At 35.0% G+C, this 12635-nt stretch overlaps 2 protein-coding genes across 2 annotated transcripts; both read left to right on the forward strand.

Annotated features, from left to right (window-relative positions):
* Window positions 1-2849: 2849 nt before the first annotated feature.
* On the forward strand, window positions 2850-5553 carry LOC113634536 (GTPase IMAP family member 4-like). The gene is made up of 4 exons (XM_027133568.2): window positions 2850-2956; window positions 3655-3787; window positions 3884-4627; window positions 4746-5553. The coding sequence occupies exons 2-4, from the start codon at window positions 3721-3723 to the stop codon at window positions 5042-5044; spliced, it is 1110 nt and encodes a 369-aa protein (XP_026989369.2). The 5' UTR covers window positions 2850-2956; window positions 3655-3720; the 3' UTR covers window positions 5045-5553.
* A 3382-nt stretch (window positions 5554-8935) lies between these two features.
* LOC113634543 (mpv17-like protein) lies at window positions 8936-12107 on the forward strand. Its single transcript, XM_027133579.2, has 4 exons — window positions 8936-9438; window positions 10350-10420; window positions 10531-10560; window positions 11152-12107. Exons 1-4 carry the CDS (start codon window positions 9141-9143, stop codon window positions 11335-11337), a joined length of 585 nt encoding a protein of 194 aa, XP_026989380.2. The 5' UTR covers window positions 8936-9140; the 3' UTR covers window positions 11338-12107.
* Window positions 12108-12635: the final 528 nt, after the last annotated feature.

The raw sequence follows: 12635 nt of genomic DNA on the forward strand, positions 1-12635 counted from the left end.
AGCTCTACGACTCCAAATAAGTAGCATCGTCATGTTGCTAATTTTCTGCATAATATTCTCTTTATGTTTTGAATCTGATGTATGCAGCTACCAGAAGCCAGTGGAGGGATCACAGCAGCGGGTTGGTATGCAAAAACTTAGTTAGGTTGGAAACAAGTTGCACAGCTGCATTTTAGATAATTTGCAGAGAAGAAATTGCTGTCATAGGCAGACCTGTCAGCAGTGAGTTGCAGTAGTCCAGTCTTGAGATGACAAGAGACTGAATAAGTACCCGAGCAGCCTGTGTGGACAAAAATGGCCGAATCCTTTTACAACATTATAAGGATTCGGTCATTTTTGTCCACACAGGCAAAAGGACAAGGAAGAAAAGGACAGTTGAGTGTCCATAGTTACCCCAAGGTTGTGAGCTGTGACTGAAGGGGAGATCAGATTGAAATGCAGGGATATTGCAAGATCATGACCTGGTGATGAGTCAACTGGGATGATCAGCAGTTCAGTTTTGCAGATGAGCTTCAACTGATGAGCCATCATCCATGGTGACATGCTGAGATCCCATACATCCACTGTAAACTCTTTGCAGACCATGGCTTAAGCAGTAAGATGAAACCAAGAGGATGGCTAAGAAGATTCTACAGAAACAGCTGATCTTTAATGTGGTTTATCAAAATCACTAACTGATGACAGCTCTAAGAGATTTATGTTTGAAAATGAGTTGTATATCACAATAACCTTTAGTTAATTTATTATTATTTTTTAGACCATTTGATAATTAAACAAGATAAGCATTTTATTTTGAGCTATTTGATTTCTAAAAGTAATTCGACTGTAAATAATCTTTAGCACTTCTTAATATATGTCTATTTGACACTAAATGCTATGTTTGTATTTAAATTTTATATTATTTTGCACATTTTACTTTTCTTGTTCTTGAAAAACTAATCTGCTGAATGCTTTCCTTTTATTGATTGATTACCGCATCACTTACATAAAGTGGAAGACAGGACAGTCGGTAATATTCAAAAAAGATGCAAGAAAGGCAAATTTTCTTTCTAAGTAAATAACGTTTAAATATTTTAGATTTTCATATAAGGAGCATTACTTCAATGCAGCTGTAGCTGAGCTGGTCAACCTAGTAGGTCGTCTTTTCCTGATTATGACTTTTTTAATTAATACTACATTGTATGGGGGGTTTCCTCCGGGTACTCCGGTTTCCTCCCCCGGTCCAAAGACATGCATGGTAGGTTGATTGGCATCTCTGGAAAAATTGTCCGTAGTGTGTGATTGTGTGAGTGAATGAGAGTGTGTGTGTGCCCTGCGATGGGTTGGCACTCCGTTCAGGGTGTATCCTGCCTTGATGCCCGATGACGCCTGGGATAGGCACAGGCTCCCCGTGACCTGAGGTAGTTCGGATAAAGCGGTAGAAAATGAGATGAGAGAGAGAGAGAAGCAAGGCAATTTAAAAATCTCACACATTTACTGATCAGTTTGTTGAGTAATAATGAAGCTAGAAAATAACATAGCAGTTCTGATTCTGAAGATGGTCTACCAGTTTCTCTGAATTTGTACAGAGAAATAGCTTAAACTCAACAATAGATCATTTCAATCTAAGTAATGTCTTCTCTCTTTAATAATTTGACCCAATAGTTATTTTTTAATAAAAAAAAAACAAGCATAAACGATTTACAGCAACAAATTATTTGTTAGGCACTGATGAGAAGCTGCACTGATTTGAAGCTAATACTTTTGATGTGTTTACTATTAATCTGCATAAAGGTTTCTTAGGTTACCTGTAGGTACATGGCAGGTGTAAGAAATTTTGGTACTCAAGATTGAACAAATTGTCTTTGCATCATGTATGGAGTGACCTTTTGTGCATGTGTGTGTTTAAAACAATATTCTATTACTGTTATACATGGCACTCATATATGTAAAAATTTAGCAGAAGTAGCATTTCACATGTTATTTGGGTTTTAATAAAGTATATAGATATTATTCTTGTATGCTAATGACATCGATTTAAGATTAAAATATCTTTTAGAAATACTGTACATTTAATTTTTTAAGCTGTTGATTGTTGTTTTTTTTTAATTTGACACTCCTCATATTTCCTCATATTGTTCAAATGAAGTGTTAAGTGAAAGTCCCAGAACATTCAGATTCATTTCATTGCCATCAGATCACCATGACAAGCACATTCTTGCCTGCTTGCACATTTCTTATTATCTTCTGTGTATAGAGATTTCATCAGTAATGTGTTTCACTTCATGATATTCAAATGTTCCTCATAACATGTATATAATAAAGTGACATATGAAGCAACATTCATTAGTCATTTGTTAATTATTTAATTAGAGCTGTTCCAGTGAATGAAAATCAATTAAAACTTATTTTCAGAAAATTTCCTGTTTAGTTTCTGCATCATTAGTTTTGAGTTATGAAAAAGGATAATAAATAGTTAATGACATTTCTTAGCAGTGTAAAAATGCAGGTGTAGAGTCGAATATCTTTAGCATCGAAGTTTTGGCCTCAGTTGTAGAAACAATAACATATTAGACTGAGTGTATTAATAAAAACCTGCTGATGTTAAAGGAAATTAATTACCGTATGACCCATTAACTTCACTGTGGTATTGATCAGTTCTAAGAGAAGGTGTGAAAGTGTTTTGATAGACATAGAAGTACACAATACATCATACAGATTATGAAGTTTTCTAATCCAGTCTGCTGGTCTGGACAGGTGAGCAAGGTAACCTTTACACTAGTACAACATGGTGTGATAAAATGTCATCATTGTATGTAAAAGACACTCACTAGGACCATGAGGAGTTTTTATTGTTCTTCCTGGTAAGTTGTTAAAAAAAAAAGTATACGCCCTCAAAGCTCACCTGATTTACCTGAGCAGAAGCCGTACTGTATGAATTTGTACCAGGCAACAACCAAAACTTGACAAATTATAGGTAATATAGTCTATTTTAATTATCTAACATGATAGATTTATTATTTTATTTAAAAACCATCAAAAGAATTAAGTTTGCAGTTTTATAGATCGAGTTTCTAGTTTTGTTTAGAGTGATGCAATAGCATTTCGTCATTAGTTAATGCTGGATGTTGACAGTTTTGATGTGTTTACTATTAATCTATATAAAGGTTTCATGTTACCTGTAAGTGTATATAATGTAATAACATTTCTTTGTGTGTTTGGGTGTTTTACTAAGAGTTAAAGCACAATGTGTATAAGTAGCAGTCCATAACAAATGGCAGAAGGACTCCATTTTGTTTGGTAGTTCTACGACTCCAAATAATTACATCGTCACTTTGCTAATTTTCTGCATAATATTGTCTTCAGCTGTGTTTTCTTGACTCTTTAGTCTTTATGATTCTGTTCATTTAGGAATGTTTGGTAACATTTGGTGAACTTTTAGGAAGAGGTGTATTTATATTGAGATTTCACACACGCTTCAGTATTATGGGCTATTGGTTATGACATAAAATCTTAGTTAAGTCTAATTCAGCTCTAAGTTGATACACTGCAATAAACGGAACAGATCAACAGGGTGAACAATTTTAATATTAACTAATTTGTATATGTTGAAAATTTTTGTAATTGTCTCAGTTGTATTTGGGTTAACTTTTTGTCTTTTGCTTCTATCAACAGAAATCAGTCTTCTCTTCAACAATTCTTTAATACCAATGTTTTGACAGAAATGTAAATGTGACAGTTATGGCGGGTGAAATAGATTTCGGCAGTAATACTGCCATGGCAAGTGGATCCTCACCTAAGGCTGAAGGTTAGATGTCTTTCAAAATATATTGTTTCTTTTGTGCATAAGTTTATTGTCTACCTTATTTTTTAATGTCTGTTGTGTTTATATCTTCTCTTTCAGATCGAAAGATTGTACTGCTGGGAAAAGCTGGAGCTGGAAAGAACAGAGTAGCCAGGTTTATCTTGGGAGACACAAAGCTAAATGAAGAGAGTGAAGAGTGTCTTTTATATGAAGGTGAACATGCAGGAAGGAGGATCTGCATCGTGAATACACCAGGATGGGACAGAGTTTCTATAGAGTGCACTACAGAGAAAATGAAAAAAGAAATCGTCCGAAGTGTGACTCTTTGTCCTCCAGGTCCCCATGCTCTGGTTCTGGTGTTGCCCATAAACGCTGATGATGAACTATCTGTAAATGAACTTAAATCAGCAAGTCGACACATGGAGCTGCTCTCTAAGAGGGTCTGGAATCACACTGTGGTGCTTTTCCTGTGTGAAGGAGATGTGGAGGAATCCACAATCAAAGAACACATTCATAAAGCAGAAAAACTCCTGGAAAAGTGCAGAGGCAGACACTGTGTTATGCGTTTGAGTGACTCTAAAACTCAGGTCCATGGACTGCTTGAAGAGATAGACAGCATGGTGGAAGAAAGTCTGGATGATTTCTTTCTGCCACAGGTTTATTATGAAGTGATGCAGAGCAAAATAACCCAAGATATCAGAGAGTTGGAAAAAAGGTATGAGGACAAAATAGAAATGCTAAAACAAGGATACCAGAACAGACTTAGTATGTATAAAAACCAAACTGAGGGAGAACCTTTGCTTAAGCGGAGACGTGGAAGTATTGACGGAACTCGTCCATCTTGTAAGTATTAATCTGTCCATTTAAGAAGGTTATATAATAGCAGATTACATCTATGCACAACCAATGTATTTCCCTGATCTAGTTCAAATTAATTTCTTGTCTGTTTACATTTTTGCAGTCGCTGAAGATGAAAACCAGGAAGACGATACTTCTACCTTTAGGAAGAAGTATCAGGATGAGCTTTTGGCACTTGCAAAATATTGCTTCAAACCTGCAGGCCTGCTATTGTTTGCTATGATTGGTGCCCTTATTGGATCGGTGGTTGGATCGAATTATGGAGTGGTGGGCTCTGGATCCGGGATAGTCATTGGGATCATAGTAGCAATTCCACTCGGTCTATGCTTGATTAAATCTGCAAGTCTCGCACGACAGAGTTCATCTCATGTGGAAGACAAAAAAACTGAACAAATGAATTAGACCCTAAAACTGGGAGTTACACAATAGATGCAAATATTTATACCATTGGGACAAAATGGAGAAAATATACCACAAAAAAAAATAATAACATCAGTGAGGCATCGGTGTGAAGTGACCCAACATTTTTAATTATTAAAGGATGTCATACTATTTACATACTTATAGTTGAATTTGACATTTGAATGAAAGAGGAGATGTGGTCACATGCCTAGAAAGCAACTAATATTTGCCAGATATTCCTACAGCTCATGAAAGTCTCCTGGCAACTTCTCTGAGATGTATTGTTCTTGCACTTCTCCTCCTTTCGTGTTCATTTTAGAGGTTTGTTCTGTTCTCAGTAATGTCACTTGTAGCTTATGGTCTGTACATTAGTATTAGGGTACATTATTCAATTTCAATTTCGATTCAAGTTTATTTGTATAGCGCTTTGTACAATTGACATTATCTCAAAGCAGCTTTACAGAATAAAAACATAGAACAAAAAGGTTATTTTAAAGATTAATATAAAGATTAATATAATACAAAATTCAAGATTAATATTACATATATTTAAAAGTGTTTGTATTTATCCCCAATGAGCAAGTCTGAGGTGACTCAGGCAGCTGTGGCAAGGAAAAACTCCCTTGCTGGTAGATCTCTAGATGCCTAAGGATTCTCACAGAGTCGGCCTCATCTCAGTGGAGGTCCACTAGCTTCATCGCACGGAAGACAATCGGAGCTGGTACAATTTCTGGATGCCTCGGGATGGGTAGAAAGAGAGAAGCAGTGGAGAGGGATTAACATAACTGCTGTTCATAATATTAGCAAGTACAAGATGATAATGTGCATTTGGGCTGATGTAATAAAGCACAATATTATGGGCTGTATTATGTGTATGCCTGAATAAAGAGATGAGTTTTTAATCTACATTTAAACTGGGAAAGTGTGTCTGAGCCCCGAACACTATCAGGAAGACTATTCCAAAGTTTTGGAGCTAAATACGAAAACGTTCTACCACCTTTAGTAGACAGATATTCTGGGAACTACCAGAAGTCCTGAGTTTTGTGATCTCAGAGACCGTGAAGGATTGTAATGTGTTAGAAGACTAGTTAGATACATGGAGCTAAACCATTAAGAGCCTTGTATGTAAGTAGCAGCAGTTTGTAATCAATTCTAAACTGATAGCCAGTGCAGAGATGATAAAATTGGGGTTATATGGTCATACTTTCTTGTCCTGGTGAGAACTCTCGCAGCTGCATTTTGGACTAACTGTAACCTATTTATAAAAGATGCAGGACAACCACCTATTAATGCATTACAATAGTCCAGTCTAGAGGTCATGAATGCAGGAACTAGCTTCTCAGCATCAGATACAGATACAGATTGGATGTTTCTCAGCTTGGCAATGTTTCTAAGGTGGAAGAAGGCTGTTTTTGTAGTATGGGCGATATGATTTTCAAAAGACAAGTTGCTGTCTAATATAACACCCAGGTCTTTCACTGTCAAGCTACTAGTAACAGAATTTTTAATGTGGTTCATCAAAATCACTTAATTGATGGCAGCTCTAAGAGATTTGCTTTTGAAAATGAGTTGTACATCACAATAAGCTTTATTGTTAATTGTATTATTTATTATACTATTAGATTTCTAAAATTAATACAACTGTAAATAATCTTCAGCACCTTTTATTGTATGTTCATATGACACTAAATGCTTTGTTTGTATTGATTTTTTTTATTATTTTGCACATTTTACTTTTCTGCTTCTTGGAAAACTGTAATGTTGAATGTTTTCCATTTATTCATTCATTAACACATGAGCTGCATAAAGTGGAGGTTTTTCAAGACTGGACAGTCGTTAATGTTTAAAAAAGGTGCAAAAAAAGCAAACATTCTTTCTATGTAAATAATGTTAATATGTTTTATATTTTCATATAAGGAGCCTTATTTTAAAGCAGCTGTAGCTGAGCTATCAATTGTACTCAAATCAGTGTTTTTTGATGCAAATTTTTTTAATAATAAAATTATTATGTTCTATGTCCTTTTTTCAAGATTGCCTTTTCTGATTTATTTTATGCAATACATGCAGGTTCAATCTCTAATGCACGGTGACTCTTTACAGCAAGATTTTAAGGAAAGATCTAAACCAGAACGAACAAACAATCAAAAAGAACAGTTCACTTCCTGTTCATGTCAACAATTGTACCAATATGTAAAGAAACGCTTGACAGTACAGCAAAATGTTATTGTCTATATGTGCATTTAAAACTATTAATTTTCCATTATTTAAAATGTGTTAAACAGTTTTAAAATAATAGTGTATATACAGAAGCACTGATGACTTTGGATTGCTGACACTTTGAATTAATTTCTATCAAACATTTCCAGAACCTAATTTTCTGTATTAATTAATAAAGAAAATCCAATACTGTAATCATTACACGGGTTATGTCATATAGATTGTAGAGACATATACAAGACAGATCTGGGAGCAGAACAAACTGAAAGCGAATTCGCTGAAATTATTAAATTCCCCAGCAGGTCAACGGCCATTTAAATGATACTGAAAGCAGAAATAGTAAAGGCTTAAAGCAGTGAAGGATGAATTTTGGAGGTCTAAAAAGTATGTTAAATAGGAGCATGGGCATTTGTGACTGTGTTGACTTGTATTTATATATATATATATATATATATATATATATATATATATATATATATATATATATATATATATATATATATATATATAATTTTTTTAAAATTAATACTACATTTTAATTAATACTACATTGTATACAAGCTCATTTCTATAAAATAGAAGCAAGGCAATTTAAAAATCTCAAACATTTATTGATCAGTTTGTTGAGTAATACCAAAGCTAGAAAATAACATAGCAGTTCTGATTCTGAAGATGGTCTACCAGTTTTCCCAGCATGGACTGTGATGATTGGTGTAACTGATTAGACTGAGCTGGATTTGTTTATCAGTGCTGTCAGAGCTTCAGTTGTAGAAAATAAATCAAAAGCTTATACCTTTCACTTTGTTATAAAGTACATGAAGTGGTGTTCCATTTGGGTACGTATGTATTCATGGAAATACTTTGACTTTTCTTATCTCTGGCCAAACTTATACTTTACTTGGAAAATGACTCTTACCTTTAAAAAAAAAATAAAGAATGACTGTACGCTCCACAGTATACAAATTAGTCATTAACAATTAATATTTTATTTGTATTTGTTATTTATTTATTTATTTTACAGTATTTTACTGGCAACCTTCACTTTTCTGACGTGTTACTCACAGCCTTAAACTAGCATGTACTGATTCAAAGGCATCAGTATTAAATCAAATTAACTAGCACTAAAATTGAATCTGTATTTTATCCATGCAAGATATTACAGTTCCTGGTTTACAGTTGTTTACTGTCAGTTTTTACAGAAATTTACGGGCAACCCTCTTAGCAGTAAATTACTATAAAATTCTGAAAATGATCTAAAATTATTTTTAAAAGAACACAGTAACTTTTTTCATTACAGTGTCTGTATCAGTCAGATTGGATCAGTTTAGCATCCAGTCATTTCAGTTTAGGTGAAACTATCAATCAACTTGCCAGTTTATTATCTGAGGTGACCTTCTCATGCTATTCAGTGTTGTTATAGCTATAGCTTGAACTTGAGGATTACATCAGTCATATGTTTCAGTATTAAATCATTTGCATGAGGTACAGTAGGACCAGGTCTGTTATCCTGAAGTAAGCAAAAATTAAAGCAGGGTAAAAATTGAGATGTTTCCTCTTTTTATTGAGTAATATTTTGACACATGATCTATAGTTTCACTTCAGTACAGTTATTTCCCTGTACTTTTTCCACCCCTGACATCTCATTCATTCTTCATAAACTTCCCATCTGATGAGACTGATGCGCATGCGTGCTGTCATTCGGAACAGGTAGTGAAACCGGCTTAAAAGTTCAGCTCCTTCACACTAGACTATTTAACTCACAAACCCTCGTCTTGATTCAGAGATCACAGGATTATGAATGTGAGCTTTTCTGTCGGAGTGAACTCGATCATTACGCACGGAGTTTATCAGTGAAATAGCGCGTTCTGTGTGGGTGACAATGCGGAACCCCCTCAGGAGATATCCGTGGCTGACTAACGTGACTCTATACTCGGGTCTGTACGCTGGTGGGGACTTGATGCAGCAGTGTTTGTCGAACAAGAATAATGGAAAGATTGACTGGAGGCGCACGAGAAACGTTGCGATCGTCGCGTTCTGCTTTAACGGCAACTTCAACTTTTTCTGGATGCGCTTCTTAGAGCGCAGACTTCCCGGAAGCTCCGTGAGCACAGTGTTGCGGAAACTCGCCATGGACCAGACCATATCCTTACCTCTGGCCATTACTGCCTTCTACACAGGTTAGATACAATTCACTACTGCTAATACAACTGCTACCACTACTACCATCACCAACACTACCATCACCATCACCACCACTACCACAATCACCACCACCACCACCACTATCACCACTATCAACACCACCATCACATCAATACCACCACCACTACCACCATCACCAACACCAACACCACCATCACCACCACTACCACCACCACTACTATCACCATCACCACCACCACTATCACCACCACCATCACCACACCACCATCACTATCACCACCACCATCACCACCTATCACCACAATACCATCATCACCATCACCACCACTATCACCACCATCACCACCACTACCACCACCACAATAACCACCACCATCACCACTATCACTATCACCACCACCACCACCACCACCACCACCACCACCACTACTACAACATTACTTCTACTTCTATTAGCCCTACTACTACTGCTAGTACTACGTCTACTAGTACAAATACTATTATTACTACTACTTTTAATACTCCCTGAACGTGATGCCAGTCCATTGCTGGGGACCACAAAAATCATTCTGTTCCAAAAGCATTCTGTCATGTGAACTGTATATTGTCAGTCATGTATCAGTCATGACATCATTCTGTCATGTGGACTGTTTCAGCATCATGTTAGTGCACTTAGTATGAAAGTAAAGGAAAATTTTTATTTTTTTTTAAATGTCATTAAGTAGTACATTTAAGAGCATTTCATGTCCTCAGTTTTCCCCCAGAGTGTGGATTGTCAACTCTAAACACTATGTAGGGTGTCTGTTGCAAACCTTGGCATACCAGTATTACACCACCTCAACATAATAATGTACTTTCCAGAAATTTTTATATAAAACTCTGCTGTTCAGATTAAATTCAGATGAACTATTACTGATCGTTTCAGGTTTGAGCCTTTTAGAGAGTAAAGATGACATACTGGAGGACTGGAGAAACAAGTTTTTTAATACATACACAGTAAGTCTGTTAATATTCTGGTATTTAAGAAGTGCATGATTTAAACACTGAATTGGATTTCATGATGTTTTTGTGATCATTTCTAAACATCATTTCATGATTTCTTGCAGACAGGACTCATGTTTTGGCCATTCGCACAGGTAAAGTTTAATCTTAATTTCTCATCTATAGCATTTTATTACTAGGCTGTATTACATAAGAATTTCAAGTAAAAAAATGTTTTATTAAATCAAATCAACAATCCTGTTTAGTGTTAGATTTCCCCTTGTCTTCTAAATCTGTCTGTGGCAGATGAACACAAAATATGGTGTATTTCATTACTGTTTTTTCCAATTCCATTAAGAGCTATTGCAGTAATTTTTTATCTTAGATTAAATTTCTACCATCGGAAAGTCAAATGTACTTGCATACTAGATACTAGGTGTTGCAATAAGTGAAGTAATCTAGTAATTTTCTTAAGAATATAAACAGGAGCACAAACGTAACCATATACATGCTGTCATAGGACGTATTGTTCCATTGTTCAATTGTTAGTCACTTAGCTATAATTACATAATAAAGACAATACCCTAATATCAAATATCAAAAATTACTGACTTGTTAATTCTGACATCATTTGATGACTAGGCTAGTTATACCTTAGCAGTGTTGACTGATGAATGAACAGGAATATACTTGTGTGCCGAATGAAATGATATTGTCTCTTATCCACTTATGTCTCTTATTCCCAGTGCCTGAACTTTGCCTTGGTGCCTTTGTACCTGCGAACTACCTTTACGGGTTGCTGTGCTTTTGTCTGGGCTACATTCCTCTGCTTCTCTCGCCAACGTGGAGACGGGACCCTGAAAGCGGCTCTGAACATGATACACCAACTGAACAGTGAAGTGAAGGTTCAGGAATCCAGTGAGAGCAAGTGATTCTGTGAACATACTGCAAGAAAGGGTCCTGATCTTTATTCTATATAGAGTTCTGTGTACAGCTCCAAATCCTTATGCACAGATGGTTAAAATACTTATATGCACACATTGTTTTTTCAGTACATGTATTATAACAATGTTCATAAAAGACATCATTATCAAATCCTCATATTTAACACGTCCCACCTGCAATCTGCTTCGGGTAAACTTGCTTATTTACAATGCTTATTGCTATATAAATAATATTTAATTTAAAAATCATTTTGCATATTTAACTTGGTTAAATGTAGTAGAATGTACTGGACAAGAGTAATATATTTAATGACCTCTTATCTTTGAATATCTTTGAATACAAAATATATTTTTTTGTGATATTGATGACTTAGAAACACACACAAGGAAAAAACAATGAGGCAAGTGCAAAACTTGGTTAATAAGCAACAAGATGTGTTTCATAAAAAAAAAAAAGCCTTTAAGATTTAACAAAATGTTTTCTAATGTTAGTGTCTGTTAAAATATTTGAACAAAATTGTGTATATCTTATGTTTATGAATTATGTTACTTATGATTGTATGTACAATGTGCCGAGCCTGTATAAACAACAAAATCTAAAACGATGCTGTCTGTGTAATATTACTACACATATGAAATATTTTAGAGCTAAACTTCATTCTGGATCGTGTGTAGATGCATTTTGTTGCATTTCTGCAAAATGGGGACTGCATGGAGTTTTTTTTATTATACCTCATAATAAAGAGACATGAATGTCATTTGAGCTCTGTTTGTGTTTGGAGGGAAACTAATAATCCTCTGATAAATTCACTTTTAAAGGTGTAGAATGTTGTTCTGACTTATGATCGTTAATTTTATAGACAGCTAAAATAAATTATTCCGCAATAGATTGTTTGCTATTTAATACACCTTTCGATTCACCTTTCAAGCAGCAGGGGGCGCCAACAATTAAAACATCAGAAATACTTTATAATACCGTATAGACTTTAATATGCGTGAATAACAATAATAATAATAATAGAATAGAAATAGAAGTAGAACGTTTACAGTTTTAGCCTAATATAAAAAAGATTTCAATTATAAACATATATATGTATATATAAGTATAAATAAATAAATATACGTATATATAAGGCTAAAACTGTAAACATTTCTATTCTATTCTATTTATCATGATTTATCTATCATAGCCTCTTCTACTTTTCTTGTTTCCTTCTGCTGTAAATACCGCACATGCGCCGTGCATCCTTCACGCGTTCTCCTTACTGCGCATGCGCCCTGCATCC

Source organism: Tachysurus fulvidraco, chromosome 5, assembly GCF_022655615.1.
Source record: "Tachysurus fulvidraco isolate hzauxx_2018 chromosome 5, HZAU_PFXX_2.0, whole genome shotgun sequence".
Classification (NCBI taxonomy): Eukaryota; Metazoa; Chordata; class Actinopteri; order Siluriformes; family Bagridae; genus Tachysurus; species Tachysurus fulvidraco.

Bases quoted from the DNA above. Each gene is read 5' to 3' on its own strand.
- LOC113634536 (XM_027133568.2), top strand. From the start codon at position 3,721: ATGGCGGGTGAAATAGATTTCGGCAGTAATACTGCCATGGCAAGTGGA. The intron at 3,788-3,883 runs GTTAGATGTCTT...CTTCTCTTTCAG, and splicing joins ATCCTCACCTAAGGCTGAAG to ATCGAAAGATTGTACTGCTG. The intron at 4,628-4,745 runs GTAAGTATTAAT...ACATTTTTGCAG, and splicing joins TGACGGAACTCGTCCATCTT to TCGCTGAAGATGAAAACCAG.
- LOC113634543 (XM_027133579.2), top strand. From the start codon at position 9,141: ATGCGGAACCCCCTCAGGAGATATCCGTGGCTGACTAACGTGACTCTA. The intron at 9,439-10,349 runs GTTAGATACAAT...TGATCGTTTCAG, and splicing joins CATTACTGCCTTCTACACAG to GTTTGAGCCTTTTAGAGAGT. The intron at 10,561-11,151 runs GTAAAGTTTAAT...TCTTATTCCCAG, and splicing joins TGTTTTGGCCATTCGCACAG to TGCCTGAACTTTGCCTTGGT.